This window comes from Ornithodoros turicata, chromosome 4 (genome assembly GCF_037126465.1).
Source record: "Ornithodoros turicata isolate Travis chromosome 4, ASM3712646v1, whole genome shotgun sequence".
Classification (NCBI taxonomy): domain Eukaryota; kingdom Metazoa; phylum Arthropoda; class Arachnida; order Ixodida; family Argasidae; genus Ornithodoros; species Ornithodoros turicata.
Genome location: NC_088204.1, coordinates 62,334,788 through 62,356,626, shown reverse-complemented (window position 1 = coordinate 62,356,626; position 21,839 = coordinate 62,334,788). Strand labels below are relative to the sequence as shown.

Here is a 21,839-nt window from a genome sequence, read left to right as displayed (position 1 = left end):
AGGAGCGACCGCCAGAGGGGTCCCACGGAAATCTGCTCGAAACGGCCGCTCCTGTGTTTCCTTCCTCCATGTCAAAACTGCACACTACAGATGAAAATGGAGGCATCACCAGAGTTGGATATTTATTCACAGTGCGGCCCTAAATTCCACAAGAACATTTATCAGTGCCCGCCAGGTCCCTTGGTGGTAAAACATCATAATAAGCTGCTGTTCTTTTTGTTTACTCCAAGATTCACAACGCATGTGTCATTGTAAAACGCGAAAACTAATTTCCGTCGTCTGTTGTCCCAAAACTAGAATTACGTTGTTTTACATGTTTGTTGCCAAACTTAATCACACCTGCTGTCTACCAAATGACATGTGAAAACGTCGTGTGTGTGTACTAGATAAAGGTAACAGTAGGCATTTCATTGAGAATCTTGTAAAGATTGATATCACACGTCGAACAGCAATATACGCGTACCTTTGGCTAGGTTTGTTTGTAAAGCTGCACGAACATGTTTATTTCTGAATTTCTGTAGCTGTGTTTACAACTTAGCAAGAATAACAACTAAATTTTAATAGTGCGATGTTTTCGCTCTCGAACGCTTCTCAACGCTTCCCATTTGCAGGAAAACTACGCAAATAATGTACGCACGGGAGACAATTGAACTATAAGAGACAAGTTCGCCTGTCGGTCGCTAGCTCTGCGAAAAATCTCCAGCGAGTTGTGTGTTCGCCTTCTCCCTTTAGTCGCGCGCAGACTCATGTTTTGCACGTTATGGGCAATGGAATATGATGCGCGTTGCACTAAAGCGAACAATGAAACGTGCAAGTTAAAACCATGTAAGCTTCTCTATTTTACATCGACAGCGGAATGTTGCGTTGCACATGCCGTATTAATAACCCGTTTGTCGTGCAGAAAATCCGTTCCACATCGAAGCTAATCGCCGGTGAACAACACTCGTGGCATTTGCAACCGAGGCAACGCCCACCTGCCATGGACGTGGTGTGGCCACGACATTGAAATTGCTGCGGCATTTTGCTGCTTTATAGATACGATAAGACATATTATCTTGATCACCTCTTTCGCTTCCTTGGAATCTGCGCCATGGTAAAGGAGTATTCGGATGGCAATAGCTCAAGGTACTCGACACAATATGAGGGCGCTTTAATCGGCTCTCTGTGGGCACTCTCCCGGTTTGGCACCGCGAACTCAGCAGAGTTGCGTGATTCGTCATTCCTTTGTCGGTTAACGCGCGCTACGCAAACTCGAAAGGGTTCTACTGAGAGCTGTGGCGTTTTGACATCGTCTGCATTACTCAAGCGTTCCTGCGCTTCAAGATGGCGACATCGGAAAGACGACTCGTCGGTTTCTGCGAAACAATGGATTGGCGTTTCACGAACTTTGTCGATCTGAACCCTCTGATGGCGTGCTCTTTGTGCCACATTGTTCCGACTGTGACCTTTGTTCTGGAATGCTCTCACGTGCTCTGTGAACTGTGCTATCAGAATCTCCTTCAGGGTAAACGACGTTGCCCTTTAGACGGCGAAGGCTTCCGAGAAACGGGTACGGGCAAGTTGATCCTGACACCTGTGCAAATAGGAAAACAAAAGGCACGATGTTACAACTTCAATGAAGGATGTGATTTTGTTGGAACTGTCTATGAAGTGAAGCAGCACTTTTTCAAGGAGTGTACGTTCCACGCGGTAACCTGCACTCGCTGCCAAGTGAGGGTGCTCAGAAAAGAGATCGTAGATCACTATGTCGAACAATGCGTGTCACGCCAATCTGCTATTGTGTGCCCACCGGCAGGTGTCTCGGACGCTGCACTGGAGATGGGAAAGAAGATAGACGCTTCACTGGGGATCATGACGGACCGCCTGTCCGCAATCGAGGAACAGCTCCACAGTCATGCTGGAGCAATAAGGAAAGCCCTCGAATGTGAAGCATCGAACGTTGACGGGTCGAAGAAGACCGTGGGAGAACAAGAACACCTAACAAATTCCGACAGGTTCGAGACTGTAAACGAGAGGATGCGTGCCATGATGGATGAAATCCAAGAACTGACGAACTGGGTACGTGTCATAAACAACGAGTTATCTGATCTCACCTCAGAGGATGCAGACACAACAGTGGAGGAGTCCACAGAAGAAAACAACAGTAAGACTGACAGCTCGCAGGAAGCTGAAGGTGGTGCTAGATATCCGCAAGACCCACATGGTCAAGATGCTTCTGGAGTTCGTAACGGTGTGAAGAAGGTTGTGGATGCCATCAAGCGGCTTCATTGTGTTGAAAAGATGTTGGGTGAGCTTCAGCTGACCAACCGTTTGAGGAACAATGTTTCCTATTTTCACATTCAGGGCGTTGCCGATATTGAGAAAGAATCTATGACTGGGGAAGCAGTTGTTCGGACCTCTAATATTTTTCGCTTGTTTGGTTACTCTGCAAAATTGAAAGTTGTAATTGAGTCATATCGTGGTACACTATATTTGGGTGTATTTCTAAGAATTTGTAAGAGCTCAAATGATACGTGCTTGAAATGGCCATTTACTATGCCTTGTACCCTAGTGTTGGTGCACCCAACTGACGAGAAGAAGAATATTGAGGATCACATTGACGTCTTAGAATATGTAGATGAGGACAGCGAGTCTTTCATCAAGCCAGTTGAAGATTCTAACGTGGGCTTTGGTTCTCCAGAGCTCTGTAGACTGCAGTATGTTTTGAAGAAAGGTTTTGTACACAATAACTCAATCACTGTCGGTGTAAGCATTCCATAAGAGGTTTCTCGCACATGACTGCCTCGTTTCGACCACTGTCCCATTGTCTGTCCTATTGTCGAAAGGCGACAACAGTATCCTCAGTGTTCTTCCGTTCGGTTATCTGACGTGCAATGGTTTCTGAACGCAAGAAATGTTTTCTTTGGCAGTGATGGTTGAACATTAATTGTATCACCTTTTTGCTTTTGCTTTTTCTTAATAAAAAAAGTGAAAGCCACAGGACTTCACATCGTCAGACGTTTTGCTAAAAGGATGTTGTTTCATTGTTTCGCAGATATACCCTCCACCGTTTGTGTGAGTAATGTATAGGGTTGTAGAGCGAGAAATGAGGCGACCAGGCTCTACTGAGGTTGATGGGTTTAATGACGGTTAATGGCAATGAACCGAAAACGAAAGCTCGGGTCACGCGCAGTGCTGCGCGTAACCGATGGCGGTGCTGGTGATGACGCTGCTGCTACAGGGCTCCCCCCCGTGGCGGATGACAAAGCTGGCGAGGAGGGCCGAGGGTAGCGGGAAGGTCGGGCGCCGAAGCCAAGGAGTGCAGGAGCCGGACCCGGACCCGGACCGGGCGGCTCGTAGTGTGCGAGCTGCGGAGCCCAATGCACTCGACGTGGAGGGGGAGGAAGGCTGGAGGCAGGAGGTGAGCGCGGACGTAGGGAGGGCGGATCGGGCGATACCAGAGGTGCCGACTACAGGAATGCGGGCTTGAGCCTGTCGATGGCCACAGTGTCAGGTCCCCGCGGAAGATCGAGGCGGAAAAACTTCCCGGCTCGCGAGGTGACCTTGTAGGGGCCGTCATAGGGAGGCTGCAAGCTGGAGCGCACAGAGTCCCGGCGGACGAAGACGTGGGTGGCTTGATTAGGTCGCGGACTTCCGTCACAGCTTCAGGGGGAAGGTTTGCGATGGCGTAGCCAAACCTTGAGGCTTGAGAAGTGACGCGGCGTCCGTCGAAGAGAACCTCCGCCTGCGCGAACCACAGCTGAGGGTCGGGGATGGAGAAAGGCGGCAGGCGGAGCGGTGCCACAGAAGCCTCAAGCGGTGGAAGTGGCGGTGGCCGGCTGGAAGGCGAAGAGCTGGTGGAGTGCTGGTCTCCGTTCATGATGGTGGAACGTTGGAACGCACGTTCGGGTCACCAGTTGTAGAGCGAGAAATGAGGCGACCAGGCTCTACTGAGGTTGATGGGTTTAATGACGGTTAATGGCGATGAACGGAAAACGAAAGCTCGGGTCACGCGCAGTGCTGCGCGTAACCGATGGCGGTGCTTCAGGGCTGACGCCATGTATAGTTTATGACAAATACAAATCTGAAAATCTGAAAGTAAAGGTAATTTGCTTAGCTTTGCCGATTTTAAGTTTGAAGTAATGAGATTAATTTAATTTAATTCAAAATCACCAGAGTAAAGTCGACGAGGAAAAGCTCGCCAGCCTTTCCCGAGGAGAAAGGAAGGTGCGAATCCATGGGGTGGGGCGATGTCTAGCCTCCCTCAGTTTCTGTAGTCGCATAAAGTTCCATGTTGAAAGCGCGCAAGTAACATTTTAAAATAAACAAAAACAAATGTGCCACCTCGGTACTCTACACTCTAAATCGTTTCACACCTTTAAAGGTGTAAAATAGGTGTGTTAACAAAGATCACACCCCTTTCACACCCTACAACTTTGTTGTGGAAGTTCCTGAGGGTGTAACAATGGTGTACTACACCCTCAGGTGAACTATGGTGATAGGTGTGCCGCCTGGTTGTATAAAGGGAGTATGTTTATTTGCGCTCACATGAACAAAAGTAAATATATACAACAACAGGGAACGGGAAGTTACATTACAAAAGTGCATGGCGTGGATTTACAACACGTCTATCATCTGATAATGTATGCAGATTTAGAAGATCTGTTGAGATAGTGCTTAAATTTCTTAAAACACGTTGCTCCTCATTGCAAGACAGAACAAATACGTGATAGTGCTCATCATACTCAACTGCAGTTAATGTTTGTATGAGAAAAATGGTATCAGAGTTAATAACATATATGCCTGCAATCTCAACGAACACGGCTAAGTCCTCCTAGGAAGATTCTTTGGCAACAACACAGCCAACAGGAAAGGTGTTATCATTATCAACTGCACTTTTCACATAGACTATAGATTCTGCGTGAATGTCACGGTTATGAATGTAACTCTGAATTGCTTCTGGGGCATGTTGAAGTAGTATCTCCTCGGAACCATCAGTAGATGTGGCATTTCTGATGAAGGGCTGCGACCACACATACATTTGATAAAATGCATGTCTTCTTGCTAATGAAAGGGTTATGTTCTTAAAATTTCAAGTTCTTCTAGTAACATCTTTAAAATGCTAGTGTTTCCCTTCGAAACGCATACACCATACAGCTAGGAGAGGACCAAACACCCTGATGAATCGCGGATAATGAACAGTGTAATGCATTTTACAGGGGTTAGATATTTGTGGGTACAACACTGCAAAGCCTTGAAGAAACAAATAAATGCAACGTTCTAAGTAATGAACATGCATATGGGGGAGGTGCCTGCTCATGAGGAGGTCTACAATTTCACGAAAAGCTATATACAGCAGCCATGCCATACATGGTTGTCTGTTTGTCGGTTGTGCATGTTTACACATATATTTAATCACCTTGATGTGCATACATATATGGACCTCAATATGCAATATGCTGGTAATTGTGAATACGCAGTTACCAGCATATTGCCACGAACCCAGCAGTTTTATTCGGCGTTACACCCTTTACACCCCAATTGCCATGAGGGTGTTAAAATACACCTTAAAAGGTGTGCGCCATGAACATTTTGATTTACACCCTTTAAGGTGTAAAACGATTTAGAGTGTATAACCATATTTTATGCTCTAATGACTACTCTGTTGAATTCAATGACGTCGGTTTTCTTATTCCACGTACAAGCCAGTTGTGTCGCACCTTAATTCAACCTTATTGCTAGAACCCATGACCCTAAGTCTGCCATCCGAACGTTGTTCTTCCGAAAGTGTTACTCGCCCTTCTTGACCCCATTTCCTCGCACAGACCTGGCTTGCCTCCTTTTAGCCTCGTCCTCGGTCCCTTCACACATATGTGTCAAATAAACTTTTATTTGCTGGTTTGCGAGTTGTTCGTGTGTGTTCCTTTGTCCGACCTGTCTCGTTGTTGCCCTCAGACGCAAGGCCATGTTGCCTCTGCACGGAGTTTCAATTTGCCGTAGGTAGCGTAGTAGGACGCTGTCCGAAGCAGCCCCCTCCCCCCTACCCACACACCCTCCCTCACACACACACACACAAGAGTACTTTTACTTCTTTTGGGGACTAAATGTGTTGCCACAAGAATAGCCCCTATCAGGAGTATATACAGAGGTCTAAATAAATGTCACAGAGTGGAGACTGCATTTCACGCTGTCCTGACAGTTCCTGGTACATAATAGACCTCTCCCTGTTTGTAAACAAGTGACGTCATAGTGTTCGACAGCGCCACGGGTTTGATCGAGTTGAACTATGCTCGAAGCTAGGGACGAACAAGGTCGAGCCCCAAAGCCACGTATTGGGGGTTATTACGATGGCCCCTGAAAAGGCCGCGACCTTCAGTCGTACTTTTCTTTCAGTAGGAGGCAGCGAACAAACGGCCATTCGTGGAACCCAGCCCTCCCCTTCAGACTTGTTTCGATTTCATTCTGTCTACCAACGTCATGATGACGTTTCTCGGGTAGAGGTTTATTCGCGTGCATGCGTGAAAATACTTTGAATCAAACCGTCAACCGTGATATATCGAGTGATATAAAATCTTGCAGCATACATAGGGCACAGTTTGCGAAGAAAGAAGCGCTGTTTCTTACTCGGTGGGGACAAAAAATTGCCAAGGTGGCTAGGGTTATACAGCCTTATGCCATCAAATTGACCAATAGCACATATTTACGTTGTTGCGACTTGGGTTGTAAGTCGGCTTGGTAGCGAACCGAGGCATCAACACGGGAAGGAACAACTGTACATGTTTATTTACAGTGACATGGTCAGAGCAAGAATGAGAGCGATATGTAATGGCGCCCAATGGTGATATGGGTTTTGGGCGAGGGAACAACCTTGGCACAGGCTTCAAGCTGGTCTTGGTCTTCCCGAAACTAGTCCGGTTCCCACGGGACGCCGAGGCTGGTGCCTTTCTTCAAGACCTTGCGTTGCGCCATTGTTCTATACATAGGCCAAACTCCTTTCAGTCGCTGAATGGGGATTGCGGGCGTTTATCTCGCTGCCGTCCTTGGCCGGCGATGGATTCCACGAAGGGTTGTCGAAAATGGTGTCCAGTCGAGACAGCGACGGGTCAGACGAAGGAATGCCCAAACTGGTGGCCGGTCGTAACAGCACGCCCCCGCCAGGTAGATCACCAAGAAGGGGAGCAGTCCCTGAAGTTGCTCCACTGGATTGATGCGTAAGACCAGTAGCTACATCTTGCCTCCAGGATGTCTGCTAGCTATATATATATATCACTCTTAGAAAAAAGGTTGTAGGAATTACTACTCAAAGTGTAGTATAGGCTCGTCGCAGATTTTACTAACATGTTAGTAACTGAGAGTAGTAACGACATAGGAAGTAAATGTTACTACCTGTGCATTTACTACATCTTGGGGAGAAAGGTAGTAAATGCTAGTTTGTGCCTCCCCCTGTGCTCCTCAGGAGCTCACAGTGTGGTGATGTTGCTGCATTGTGTACATGAGGGCTGACAGCACTCCCCATCCCGCCATGTGTGTCTTCGTGAACGAATACGCATGTAATACTGAAAAGAACATTGCTCAAGAAGAATATATAGAGGACAAGAATACCTTTATTGTGCTCTGAGGCACGTTACAAGTCTCCCCACATGAGGCGATAAGTTAGTCTACTGTAGACCGAAGATGCACTCCAAGAGAGTTCACATGTTTTGCTTTTTGTTTTATTCTACATTGAAAGTCCAGTACAGCTCGATGACTGTTGAAACACCATTACTGATGTCTTCCACTTCTATATCCATGGCTTCGAACTTGACATGAACTTCTAGTGCCTCGTGCAGTTTCATGCCCTTGCACGTGATGGAAGGGTAGACATCCTATATAGATTGGAAGGGAAATGAACGTCATGTTAGGCCAAGTGCACAGAAACTTATTTAGACAATCAATGTGTAAAACAGCAATATTGCTATATCACGCCAGGGGAACTGCAACCAAACAGTCAATTGTGACATATAGATATCAGAAAAATGCTCATCTTTCACGACTACATAAGCAGTATCAAAGGGGTGTACTCACACAGCCCCTAAAAAATTCTTGCTGTTCCTTCAGAAGTGATGGCAGAAGCCAAAGAACATAAATTGCGAAGCAGTCTATGGAAGAAAGGTGAAAAGTTAAGATGAGGCTCTCGCACTATGCACGCTCAAATCAGATCACAAATGATCTGCATGAATGACTTCCTTCGTACAACTAACATGCTATGCAATCAATCACACAGTAAATTTGCTTTGTTCAACTCTACTGTCTTCTTACATTACTTCTTACATTAGAAGTGAATCAATTTTTCACCAATGGAATTGATGATTTCTAGGAGCTTGTCATCTGCTTTGATACCAGTGAGGGCAGTAGACTCCTGATGCACCTGTCAATACAGGAAATGATGTACATAAGATATCACTATGAGGTTAAGATAGTGTGCACTGTTCAAGGTGCGCTGAGCAGCGGTATGCATACCATGCCCAGTACCGCCAGTGCAGAAATACTGTTACGAAACTTCAGCCATTGTCGGGTGTGTCTCCACAATCCACTGGTGTCTGTGTCGAAACCTTTTGCCCAACATGCCACTTAATTTGGGAATGCCTGGCACTCTTCGTGCAGTTTCGCGCTGCAACTGTTGCTTAAACTGGTCAATTTCATTTGCTCTGTATGCTGCCTTCTGAACCAGTGTCATCTGTAAGGGCACCAAACTGAAGTTACAAAAAATCGTTACAGGCTAAATAAGCTCAGGCTCATTGCATGTGTGCTATCTCACGCACTGAGTTTAAATCATAAGTCCAAAGCAATACAGTCCAAAGCAATACAGTCCATGGAAACATACTATAGGCATCACGAAGGCATTAATCGAGTTTAAACTTCATAAATATACCACGGTAAGGCAAAAGGCAGCACCAAAACATTTGGGCATCTCTGTCTATGACATAAACTTTACGCATATTTTATAGATTACAGCCATGAATAAAGCACACTTACCGTACGATGTGGGCGTTTTGGAGCATTTTCAGCGTTCATGGAATGCCTTTTCCGGCCAAATTTGTCGTGGCCTCGTCTGCTGCATTGAGACCAGTCTGGACTCCTCAAGTATGCCAAACAAAAACGAAGACGCACTATCCAAGAGTCCTGCAAGCAAAATGGTAGTCAGCCAATCTCACACAATGCTAACAAGTCCTGCATATTTTAGAACTGTAATCCTCCATGTAGCGTTAAATAGTGACAAGGACAAGCGCAAACGTGTAGTTTTTAGCGCTACGTGTTCTGGAGCATGTACCACTAAAAGGCCCAGTTAGATGTTCAATACCGCTGGGGGATGCCTCTCCCGTAGCGCTTGTGAGGTTGCCCGTCGAGATTACAGCTCCATCTGCCTCTTCCGACCTGTAGAGGCAAGCAATTTCCGCATAAAAGCCAAATTCGTAAAGCGCACTGAGTGCAGTCTATTACCCAGTTATCGCTGGTGCAGTTGTCATCTGCACTTCGTCGAAACTTAACGGCTTCGCCGCTCGAACATGTATGTTCCGCGTCTGGGTCCACAAACATGTCGAACATAGCAATGTACACCTACAAATTTTCAAATTGCATCTGTTTAGAAGTGAACAAGAAATACGTAGAAATCGCCTTACCTTTATTCGACATTTCTACGAAGCGCCCTTAAAATCTGTGCACTTGAGTGCCTCACCAGATCACTTGGTCATCACAAAAGTGGCGAATTCCTTCTGTCGAGGTATTCCACAAGGTATCATGGCACCGGCCGCGGGATGCTTGTTGTTTCTCATTAGTGCGGCAACCGCAAACTACGCGCTTAAACAAATGAATAAAGCTCCTGATAAGTACTTTCGAAAGACGAACGCCCGCCATCCAGCACACACATCGAAAGAAAGACAAAGACGCGGAAACGGAAGTTGCTGGTGGACGCCTGGCGGCAACTATTATTAACGCATATTCGGCGTAAAAGCTGTAAATTTTGTATCATGTTAAAGCATATGCGAAAAAGTTACATAGAAAATACCGTTACAATATAAGTGTACAACATAAGGCTTGCCCCCGAATGGATCAGAAAGCTCATGGCATCATATTGCATTTACTACGTTCTCTGGTAGCAGTAGTAACCAAGGCTGTTACTACATATCTGCGGTGGCAGGTTGTAATTTGGTAGTATTTACACAGCAGGAGCTAGTAAATGCATCAAGAACGTAGTAATGACGGCCATTACTACTTTTTCCCGACCTTTTTTCTAAGAGCGTACTTGTGAAGTGGAGCTCTAGAATTGAAGCTCCCTCCTCTGGAGTTGTTCTGCTGCGATGCCTTTTCCGTGCAGTAACGCCCCCGCTGGTGACGACGTGTTCTTGGTTCGTCAGTTGGTCGGTTAATTAGCTACCGGTGAAACTCTGACGAAGTGACAAAAAGTACAACAAAGGCAAGCAAACGGCAGTACAATCAACGCCAAACACAACCTCAGCACAGACAAGTGCCGGATTTCTCATGTCGTTTGCAAGACATTGATATTACGTACCTATACAATTCTTGTTCTGGTTTTCCGCTATCCCACAATCAATAATTAGGCCCCTTCAATGCAGGTGATAGCCAACTATCAAAGTGAGGCATTTCTCTTCACAAATTACTCATGCCGAACACTTGCAACTCAATGTGATCAAAGTCAAAATGCAAACATGCTATTTACAGTTTTGGAACCATCTAAAGATCTCATCTGTGCAACTAGAAAAAACGACTGAGTCCATCACCGTTCCCATTTTTGCTTCCCTTTTTGTACCTTACTTCGAAGTTAAAGGGTTGCAGAGCCAGGCTCCAACGGAGCAGACGACCATTTTTTGACGACATGTTTTGTAGCCATGTTAGTGGACAGCGGTCGGTTTCGATAACGAATCTTGATCCCGACAAGTAGCAAGACAGCTTCTGCACTGCCCAAACCAAACAGGCGCATTCTTTTTCTGAGGCACAATAGGCCTCCTCCCGACCTGTAAGCTTCCGACTAATGTACAAAATAGGTCGTTCTCGGCCTCTTTCGTCTAGCTGACAGAGTACAGCTCCCAGTCCACGGTCGCTTGCGTCGCACTGAACAATGAAGGTGCGATTGTAGTCTGGGGTATTCAGTACTGGTTTGTGAGTGAGCAAATCCTTCGGTTCCCCAAAAGCCTTTTCTTTCAGCGCGTCCTACTTGATTACGTTTGGTTCCGCTTTTCGGAGAGCATCTGTTAGGGGACTGGCTATGCCCGAGTAATTTCTGATATAGTGATGTAGTATCCAGCGAGACCCAAAAATGTTCTTAACTCGGTTTTTGTGGTCGGTCGTGGATATTCCGCTGCTCCTGCGATTTTGACATCTGCCGGCCGGCGGTAGCCTTGTCCTTATGTGCCCTAAGTAGCTCACTTCGGCCCTCCCGACCTGGCATTTTTCTGCCCGCACTGTCAACCCTGCTTCACGAAGACTTTGTAATACTGTTCGCAGGTAACGAATGTGGTCCTCCCAGCTGTCTGAAAAAATAGCAATATCGTGCAAGTATGGAAGTGCGAATTCTCCCAAACCCCTGAGAACGCGATCCATAAGGCTAGAAAAACAAAATGGGGCATTCTTTAGCCTAAAACTCAGCATACGTGGGCGAAACGTCCCTAACGGGGAAACAAAAGCGGCGTACCGGCTAGCCCGTTCCGTAAGCGGCACCTGCCAGTAGCCTCGCACTAGGCCCAGGGTGGTTATGAATTTGGCTTTGCTTACGACTTCCACCCTTTCTTCAATGTTTGGTATTGGGTATGTTTGATCGCGAGTGATTGAGTTCAACTTTCTGTAATCTATGCATGGTCCGGGGTCTTTTCCTGGAACTTCTACCAATATGAGCGGCGAGGTAAAATCGCTCTCCCAGGGCTCAATTATCCCCAGTTCCAGCATGCGCTTTATCTCCGTGTCCATGATTTGCCTCTGCCGCGGAGATACCCTGTACGGTTTAGAGCGGACCGGCTCGTCACTAAGGAGGTCGATGTCATGTTCTACGAGCGCGGTTCTACTCGGTCTGCTAGAGAAAACCTCACGATAGTCTGCAAGCACTCGTTTGACGTCCAACAGTTGGTGTGAGGGTAGCGTGTTGCAGTTTCCCATTTTGCTCAACAGCTCCTCAATCGTGAGCTCCGCGTTATCCCCTATAGTAGGGATATCCTGATGCATCTCTTCTGGCACATTTAGAGTTAAGTTTACGATTGCCTCTCGTTCCTTGTACGGCTTCATTAGGTTGGAGTGGTATACCGTGATATCTTTACGCCTGCAATCCATTTTCACTGCATAGTTCGTCTCTGAAATCTTCTGTATGACTCGTGCGGGGCCTTCCCGTTATACGTCTAGCTTGTTCTTCTTCGACGGTTTCAAAAGCATGACTCTCCCATAGACATTAAAGGTCCTCGCCTTAGCTGACTTGTCATAGTATACTTTAGATTTCTCCTGAGCGGATTTAAAGTTACTTTCTACTACTTCTTTAGCGCTGAATAAACGGTTGAGAAGATCTAGTACGTACTGAACTACGCTAGGATCTTCACCACACCCTTCTCAAGACTCCTTCAGCATGCGCAATGGCGTCCGTAACGCGCGCCCGTACACCAGTTCAGCGGGACTAAAACCCGTAGTCTCATGCGGAACAGACCGAAGCGCAAACATCGTGGCAGGAAGACAGGACTCCCTATCTGTCTTATGCTCATAGCATAAGGCCCTTAGCACTCTCTTTAGGACCGAATGCATTCTCTCCACGCTGTTCGACTGAGGGTGGTGGATAGAGCTATGAATGATTTTCATTCCGCACTTTTCTAGAAATGTACTTGTTAGATTACTGGTGAATACGCTCCCGTTGTCACTTTGAATTTCTGAGGGAAATCCTACCCTTGCGAAAATTGAGAGAAGCGCGTCAACAACCTGAACTGAGCTAAGCTCCTTAAGTGGTACCGCTTCCGGAAATTTCGTTGCTGGACACAATGCTGTGGAATGTAACGGTGCCCTTGCTGTGTCGCAGGCAACGGCCCAACGATATCTATCACTAACCTGCGGAATGGCTCGGTGATTATCGGCACTAGGCACATAGGCGGTTTCATTTTGTCGTTCGGCTTCCCTACACGCTGACACGTGTCGCACGACCTCACCCAGTTCTCAATGTCCTTCCAGCATCCTGGCCAGTAATATTCGGCTGTCAAACGAGCTTTCGTTTTCCGAACCCCTAGATGTCTTGTCCACGAATTACCATGTGACAGATGTAGAAGGTCCTCGCGATACTTTTTTCGGGATAACGAGTTGTTCACATACTCTCCCGTTCCTGTCACTGTACCGTCGATATAACAAACCTGCCTTCTCGTAGAAGGAGATGCTCTTCTTTGCAACTCCTTCTCTAACACTGTCACAGAGGTTTGTTAGCGAGGGATCACTCTACTGTTCTGCTACGAGAGTGGCGCGATCGGCTTTCGCTAACGTTTGAAAACTGTTCGACACTGGCGTCAACAACGTACTGCAGTCCCCCTGACTGCTAGTGCTTTCACTGCCCACCTGCGGCGTATTGTCCTCATCGGCATAGTTGCTGTTGCCTGTCTGACTCTCCTCGTTTACCTCCTTTTGATCCTCTGATATTTCTGACTCTACTGAATTCCCTCGTGCTTCAGTGATAGTTTCTTTAGGATCGTAGGTCATCTGCGCCGCAAGCTCGCGCGCTTTTGAGCGTATCAGTGCCTGAATCATTTCAACGGAAAAGCATTGTGCCCTTTCTCGTAACAGCTGCTCTGATTTGTTCGAGAATAGATACGGGTAATGCAAAGGAAGATTAGCGGACACAATAGCAGGCTGCCCAAAGTTCTCCTCCACGGCCCAGTTATAGATGGCACACACGAATGAAAAGTACGTGAAAAGTACGTTTGACAGCCGTTATTTTATTTTCAACGCATAAGATCAGTATGCCACCGTACACCACGGACAATTCTCAACACTTACTGAAACGGCGCATGAACATGTTATTGTAGCTGGGGTCTGAGGAGCGCGAATGGGCACACGCACACACACACTTCAGCGCCTCCATGCATTAGAAGGCGTTTCTGGTCTACTTCATGTCTGTCCTTTCACGTCGTTACAGCCTAGTTATGCATCAGCTAGACAAATACTTGCTTCTTACGCAACTATGCAACAACTCTTAATAAGTGAGCAAAACACAGGAGTGCAACCAGAAAGGTATAATGAAACCAAGCGATCAAAACCTCCTCTCACACATGTGAAGTGTCTTCTTCATGACATGTAAGAGAACATGCCCTCAAAATTTTTACGCCAACAGTGATAGAGTTGTTGTGTACAAAACCTCCCTTCGCTACGTCTTGTAGTTTACAAACTGCTGGTGCGCCAAAGCCAGGATTGTCTTTTTCTACTGGCTTAAGGAAATACTCACTCTCGCTATTTATGTATTCTAAGACATTAACATAACGGTCAATGTTCTTTTTCTCATCTGTTGGGTGTACAAGCATGAGGGTGTAAGGCAATGTAAAGGGCCATTTTAAGCAAGAGTCCCTCGAACTCCGACAAATTGCTAGATAAATTCCCAAGCACAAGTCTCCATCGCATCGATCGGTGTTCACGAGCAGTCTAAAGGTGTAGCCACACAAGACGAAAATTTCAGAGCACAGACTTACTTGCTCGTTATCAGATTTTTTCTCAATATCGTTGAAGTCCTGAATATGATAATAGGCAACGTTGTTTTTGCCATCGTTTAAACGTGAAATCAGCACACCCAACATTCCATCAACTGAAGAAAGTCGCTTGCATGTATCAAAAATAACTTTTGAGACCTCATCGATCTTGTCCACGTCGTCGCTAACCCCACATCCAATTTGACCACGTGGGCCTTGCAGAGCACCAGCACTACCTCCACAATCTTGGGCGTTGTCAGCGTTATCATCGTGTTCGGCCGTTGAGGAGGACCTATCACTAACACTTACTGCAGACGCATCCGAAATAGCACCTGACAGCAGACGCTTTCCGGTGTGTACACATTTCGTTAATTCCTCGATATTCTCTCTCATGACATTGGATGTTTGTTCCTGCAGGTCCAGAAGTCTGCTTAATGCCTTCCCCGTCGCAGATAGGACTTCTTTTGCATCGGCGATGCCAACAACGTGAACGTCGAGCTGCGTCTCAATCGCGCAGAGTCTTTCCATGGCAGAATCCAATGCAACACTTATCTTGCTTTCAGTGTCGACAATGTTCCCGGAGATGCTGACTTGGTTTCTACCTTTCGTTGGTGAACTTGTAGCGTGACATCGTTGTTCAATATAGTGAAGGACGATGTCATTGCGTAGGATGATACTACTGCATCTGTTACACGACACAACTTGGAAAGCACAATCCTTCAAGAAATGAGTCGTCACTTCGTCTAAAATACCGACAAATTGGCATCCGTGAATGGAGTTGCAGCAGCGCATTTTCGGTTTCGTACGATGACTTGGTTTGAAGGAAAGTGTCTGCACTTCCTGTTCTTGAACTGGTCCACCGTCTAAAGGACACAGTCGACTGCCTTGCAAAACTGTTTGGTAGCACTGATCACAGAGTGCGTGGGAACATTCCAGGATGAACGTCTCTCTCGGGACCACGTGACATAAAGAACATGACAGGAGGGAAGGGAGGTCAACAAATTCAATAGGACGCCAATCCATTGCCTCCGAAAATCCGCTCATGTACTTCACGGGCGACATCGTGTAAACCGAATGGACGACAGTCGAACTCAAGCCATACAGAGAGAAACGTGCACTTTGAAGTTCTGTGCTCGCCTTTTCTAACCAGCCTCCCGTTACCGTGACGTTCCTCCGATGAGCGCTCCACTGGCAGGCAACGAGGAAAGCAGTTTTGGACTCGTTCAGGGGGGTCAGGTGTTCGCTCGTTGTCAACACGTGTACGAGCAGAGGCCCTCCCCCCTCTCTCACACACACACAGGAAAACTGCTTATCTGGGGCTTCCCCGGATTACAACTAGAGCCCGGATTTTTAGGCACGAAAAAAACCTTGTTTTAGGCGCCGATAAAAGGCGCTAAGAATCCCGATTTAGGAAATAAAAGTGGCATTATAGGCACTATTTTTTTTTTTTTCATCTGTAGCCCTGAAAGCGCAGAAACGGAGTGGATAAATCAGTTTTATCCGTGAGAACAATACGGTAAATGGGAGTTGTGCCTGCTTTTCAAATATTTTTATTCCACGAAATGCAGAACTTATTCATCCTACTACGGTCGCTAGCCATTGCTACCGGTTCCACGACACTTGTCAGAAGAACTTGTCGCGGGCAGCATATATGCTGCATGGGCTTGGAGCATCGGAAGCTTTAGTGCAACGCTCAACCAAATTTCTTAGTCCTCGAACTTTTTAAGCTCCGCCTTCTAGATTCCGTTTTCATCATTACCACAAGGTTCGCAATAATAACAAATATGGGGGATATAGTCACACACACACTAGAGGCGGCGTCACTTTCGCTCGTGTACATATATGGCACTGACGGCCCGTGAGCCAGGGAGGCATGTTCCTAAGGTTGCCAAACTGCAGGCATTGTACAGGACTTGTACCTACCTTCGTACGTCATTTCACCGTGTGTCGAATTCATAAAAAATAAAAAAAAATGGCTGTACGCTTTGGCACCAAGGGCGTATGAAATGCGACATCATTACAATCAGACGAAGGACGACTTTCGGGAGTTTTTGCAGATTGCCAGTATTCGATACGAAAGCTGTGAAATAAAAGATCAAAGGAACTTGGCGATTGGCACCTTATGTTATCCGAAGCGTTATCGTTAAGATTTTCCGATCTGCTTCCTCACGCTATGAACCTGAACGCATGTGTGTCACCGAACACGATCACATAGTTGCCGTGGCAACAGCCACGTGCGACACGTTTGACAGCAGAACGCAAGGAGTTCGCCCGAGCTAAGCTTTTCCCCGACGCACACATCGAGCCGCCAAAGGGGGAACAAAGCGCCGCCTTCTACGCTTGCGTGCTGAAGCGCTTCTCCTACCCTGTGTGATATGAATTTCAGCATGGCCGCAGCAAACATGAAGTACATGGAAACTGCATGAAAGAAAAATGCAGGATTAATTGCACTGCAACGCTTTAATTACGCCCAAACTAACTGCGGTTTGCATTACACCGAACTCAAACGTGTACTTCAAACTGACCGCCGTAACGCTTCGTGAAAGATGCTCATTGGCTTACACATTCGATGCCCACATGTATGTGAACAGTCCAGCGGATTACTATAACGCAACACTGCATAACTGCGCAAACTTACAAAACAGGGCCCTGTCCTGACCAACTAGGAATGCAGAATACTGGCATGTTCCACGCCCTGGAACCAACGTTTTCAGATGTTATGTTACCTGCTGCCTTAAATACGTACAATTTCACAGAAGAACACTCACGTGGCACAACCAAAGACAGAATATTTCGGATGTTCTTGTATGTAAATGGGTAAAAAGATAAAAGAAATATTCAAAGAAACAAACAAAAAACACGCGTTTTGAATGACATCCCTTGCTGACGTGCAGGGCTTGAGTGTATTTATTGTCGTTGATCTTTGACTATCGTTGTCCTTTCCAGGTGTTCTTGTATGCGTGTTTTAGAAAAAAATTATTATATATTTTCTTAGTTCATATCGTTTACACTAAACTGAATGTACAAGAGGACTTGTATGTTATAAATAATAAAAAACACTAGCCTGTCTGCACTCTCCCCCTTCTGTCGAACAAAATAACAGCCACGCAAGAGTTGCGTTCTGTATACATTTCAAGTGGCTTATACAAGACGTCAAAGCGGTCGCTTCGGAGAGTTGTGTACGGGAAGAAAACCTTTGGGGTCGCTAACGATGCTGAAACCGAAATCGGTATCTCAACCGTGGCACACCTAGCGGCAGGTGGGAACAACTGTGGGTAGACCACCATGCCGTGTATGAAATGCACGGTCAGCAAAGTTCGCAGAGTTTGGCTACCAAGCTTTCTTTGTTAGTTTCATCGCGTAAATGCGTCACAGTGACCAACTGATGCTTCGTCCGGCAGCCAGGCAAAGCGTTACTGGCGCAAATGTGGGTATACCGTATCTGGACGAACACATTTTATATGTATTCAAATTGTCAATACGCTCATTCATGTAATTAATCTATGCCTATCAGGTTTGTGTTTCATATATCGCAGTTTAACTGTATGCACAAAGTTCCAATCCTTGTGCACTATTTCTGCTATACCAGTTCGTCCCAAGGAATCCTCTCATGGTCTCTGTTCTTCGAGTGTCATTCAGTAATTCTCCATCCACAGACACACTGTACGCCTATTTGATCCGTGTAATACAACCATCCCAGGCTGAGAAACAACAAAAGGTGTATCAATATTCTTGGATACATAGGCAACACGAAGGATTATGCACCAACTGGCGAAGTGACAGCAGAATCCACTCTCAGGACTGGAAGAAACCAGATTATGTACTTCTTTCTAAACATCCTCACAATTGTGCGAGACGAACACAAGATACGTCTCAGGACCCAGATATAGGCGTCAATCGTAGTTTCACCGACGGGATGCTACTCAGCGCCAGTGCGACCTCCAAATCCCTTCAACGTTGCTCAACTATATTTTATGCCTTCACAGCGTCCGTTGAACTGGAAATGTAAAGACACTCGGTACGAGGTTGATCCTATGGCGATCGTTTCTTTTTTCTTTTTGCAAATCTCCGTCACTGGACGTCGCAAACTGCGGATAGCTCTTAGCATGCCCCATACGACCACTTTTATGGGTGCATGCGTCGCTTCACCGCGCTCGGACGACCCAATGAATTTTCCAAACACTGCAAGCACTGCATTCTTAGGGGGTGGGGGCAAAAAGGGGGTGGGGCAGTTACACCTCTTAGGAGGTAACAGTTGTCGTGTATGTTGTGCCAAATAGGTTGTAAAGTTTCACACTCAAAACAGAACTTCGCCGCATAGCACGTTGTCCGCCAACCATTGCCAGGAATTATAGGGTTACCGCTTCTGATTCGGTGAGCGAGGGGGGCGTATGCCTCTTTGTAGCAACTTGGATATATGATAATTGCTTTTACCATCCTTTTACGCCCTTTGCCATTTGCTATGTTGACCTAGGTGGCAACTATATAGAAGTTAATCGAGACCTGGTAAATCGAGACCTGGTGCAGAGAATGGGGCATGGCATTAAACATCTCTAAATGTCAGTCTATCGCGTTTTCTTCGAATATACACACTTTAACATATAATCTATACAACACAGTCCTTCAAACTGTAGAAGACTACAAGTATTTGGGCATCACGCTGAGCAGAAATTTAAAGTGGGATAAACATATCGAACGGACTGTTAGTAAAGCTACTAAAACACTTGGATTCCTGCGACGAAATTTTAGATCAGCTCTAAAGTCAAGATAATAGTTTACGAGTCGTATGTTCGCCCGATCTTGGAATATTCTAGCGCAGTATGGGACCCATCTGGTATTGGTCTTCGGAAGAAAATAGAAAGGGTACAAAATCAAGCTGCAAGGTTTGTCACGAACAATTACTTTCAGTATGTCAGATCAGCAGATTTAAAAGCAGCCTTGGGCTGGACATCACTGGAAAATCGCCGCAAGGCGTCTCGTTTGAAACTTTTTTTCGACATATACTATGGATACACGAGTGTTAGCCGATACGATTATTTGCGAAGTCCCCATCTTATCTCGGAACGGCTGGATCACGCATGCAAGGTCGAGCCGTATCGCCACCGGTCGTCGGTCTTTAAGGATTCATTTTTCGTGCGAACCATATCAGAATGGAATGGCCTTCCACGGGACCTAGTTGCCACCAACAGTAGAAACAGGTTCTCCATGAAGCTTTGTTTATTTATGTCTGAATCTTCCTGATACTTAGAAAGCACTGAGTTTCTGTTAGCTAGATATAGTGATTGACATTTCTGTATCAGCTGTATTTCCCTCTCCCCTATGCAATTCCACAGTAAGTGGAGAAGTAGGGTAGTTTGAATAAATAAATAAATAAAACCTTTCCACACCCTCTTTTTTTTCTTAGAGCGTGCTTTTTAGGGGAGTGTGGACTTACTGCCTAGATTTTCTAAATCAGAACTATACGTACCCTTCTCTCGCCCCACATATGTGGCGAGACGCAACTCTTCTGCGTCTAGAAGTGACAAGAAGCATGCTTTTGCCAACGTACGTCACCTAGTGCATTTGTGCAAGTGCATCAGACCTTGAGGGAGAGGTGGCGTTGTTTCTGGAGGAAAAGTTGGCGTTAATTTGCAAAGTTACAAAGTTTGAATACTGCGAGTCGGACGCTCCCGATGATGAAACCCTTCCCCCTTCGTCGAACAAAGTCACAGCCACGCAAAATTTCTTTTATGGGTCTATCTGTTCATCTCGTCCTGTGTTCGTCCTGTGTTTTCCCCTCAAACTCAAGGCAATGTTAATATCAATTACTTTGTGTATTCATTTCAAGTGGCTTATACAATACGTCAAGGCGGTGTCTTCGGAGAGTTGTGTACGAGGCGGGGACCTCTATAGGGTCGCTAACGATGCTGTAACCGAAATCGGTGTCTCAGCCGTGGCACACCTAGCGGCAGGTGGGAACAACTGTGAGGAGACCGCCATGCCACGTATGAAATGCACGGCCAGCAAAGTTCGCGTGGCTATATTTTGCGTTACGCACAGTCTGATTACCAAGCTTCCTTTGTTAGTTATATCGTGTAAATGCGTCACAGTGATCAACTGATGGTTCGCCCGGCAGGTAAGCAAAGTGTTACATGCGCAAATGTGGGTATACTCTATCTGCAAGAACACTCTGTATGTGTATCTAAATTGTCAATAAGCTCATCAATATTTTTAATCTATGTCTATCAGCTTTGCGTGTCAGATATCGCAGTTTAATTGTATGCACAAATATCAAATATTTTTGCAATACCAAGTCGTCCCGAGGAATCCTCTCATGGTCTCTGTTCTTCGAGTGTCATTGAGTAATTCTACATCCACAGACACACGGTACGTTTATTTGATCCGTATAATACAACCATCCAGGCTGAGAAACATCAGAAAGTGTATCAATATTCTTGGATACATAGGCAACACGAAGGAAGATGCACCAACTGACGAAGTGGCAGCAGAAGCCCCTTTGAGGAGCCGTGTTCCCAGAACTGGAAGAAACCAAATTATCATTACTTTTTAAACATCCTCACACTTGTGCGAGACGAACACAATATACGTCTCAGGCCCAAGATAAAGGCGTCAATCGTAGTTTCAAGGACTGCATGCTGCTCAGCGCCGGTTCAAAATCCTTTGAACATTGCGAAAGTATGCTTTATGCCTTCACAGCGTCCTTTCAACTGAAAACGTAAAGATACTCGGGACGAGGTTGATCCTTAGGTAATCTTTTTTTTCAAATTTCCACCGCTCGGTGTCGCAAACTGCGGATAGCTCCTAGCATGTCCTACGACCACTTTTATGAGTGCATGCGTCGCTTCACCGCGCTAGGACGACCCAAGGAATTTTCCCCCAAAGGGCTCCCTTTACCTCGTGGTTCCTCTCCAGTGCACTCTTAGAAAAAAAAAAGGGTGGAGCAGTTACACCTTTTAAGAGGTAATAGTTGTCACATACGCTGTGCCTAAAAGGTTGCAAAGTTCTACCTGCTACGGCACACTCAAAACACAACTTTACCGCATAGCACGTTGTCCGCCAACCATTGCCACAAATGATACCGCTTCTGATTCGGAGAGCGAGTGGGACGTACGACTTTTTGTAGCAATTTGGGTATATGATAATTGCTTTTACCACCCTTTTACACCCTTT

The 21,839-nt window shown here is 46.0% G+C and overlaps 2 protein-coding genes across 2 annotated transcripts; one reads left to right on the top strand and one right to left on the bottom strand.

Annotated features, from left to right (window-relative positions):
• Nucleotides 1-1,323: 1,323 nt before the first annotated feature.
• LOC135392503 (TNF receptor-associated factor 6-like) lies at nucleotides 1,324-2,760 on the top strand. The gene has a single exon (XM_064623209.1). It carries the CDS (start codon nucleotides 1,324-1,326, stop codon nucleotides 2,758-2,760), a length of 1,437 nt encoding a protein of 478 aa, XP_064479279.1.
• Nucleotides 2,761-13,905: 11,145 nt separating this feature from the next.
• Nucleotides 13,906-15,881, bottom strand: LOC135393293 (TNF receptor-associated factor 3-like). Its single transcript, XM_064623765.1, has one exon. It carries the CDS (start codon nucleotides 15,729-15,731, stop codon nucleotides 14,253-14,255), a length of 1,479 nt encoding a protein of 492 aa, XP_064479835.1. The 5' UTR covers nucleotides 15,732-15,881; the 3' UTR covers nucleotides 13,906-14,252.
• Between the last annotated feature and the right edge of the window lie 5,958 nt (nucleotides 15,882-21,839).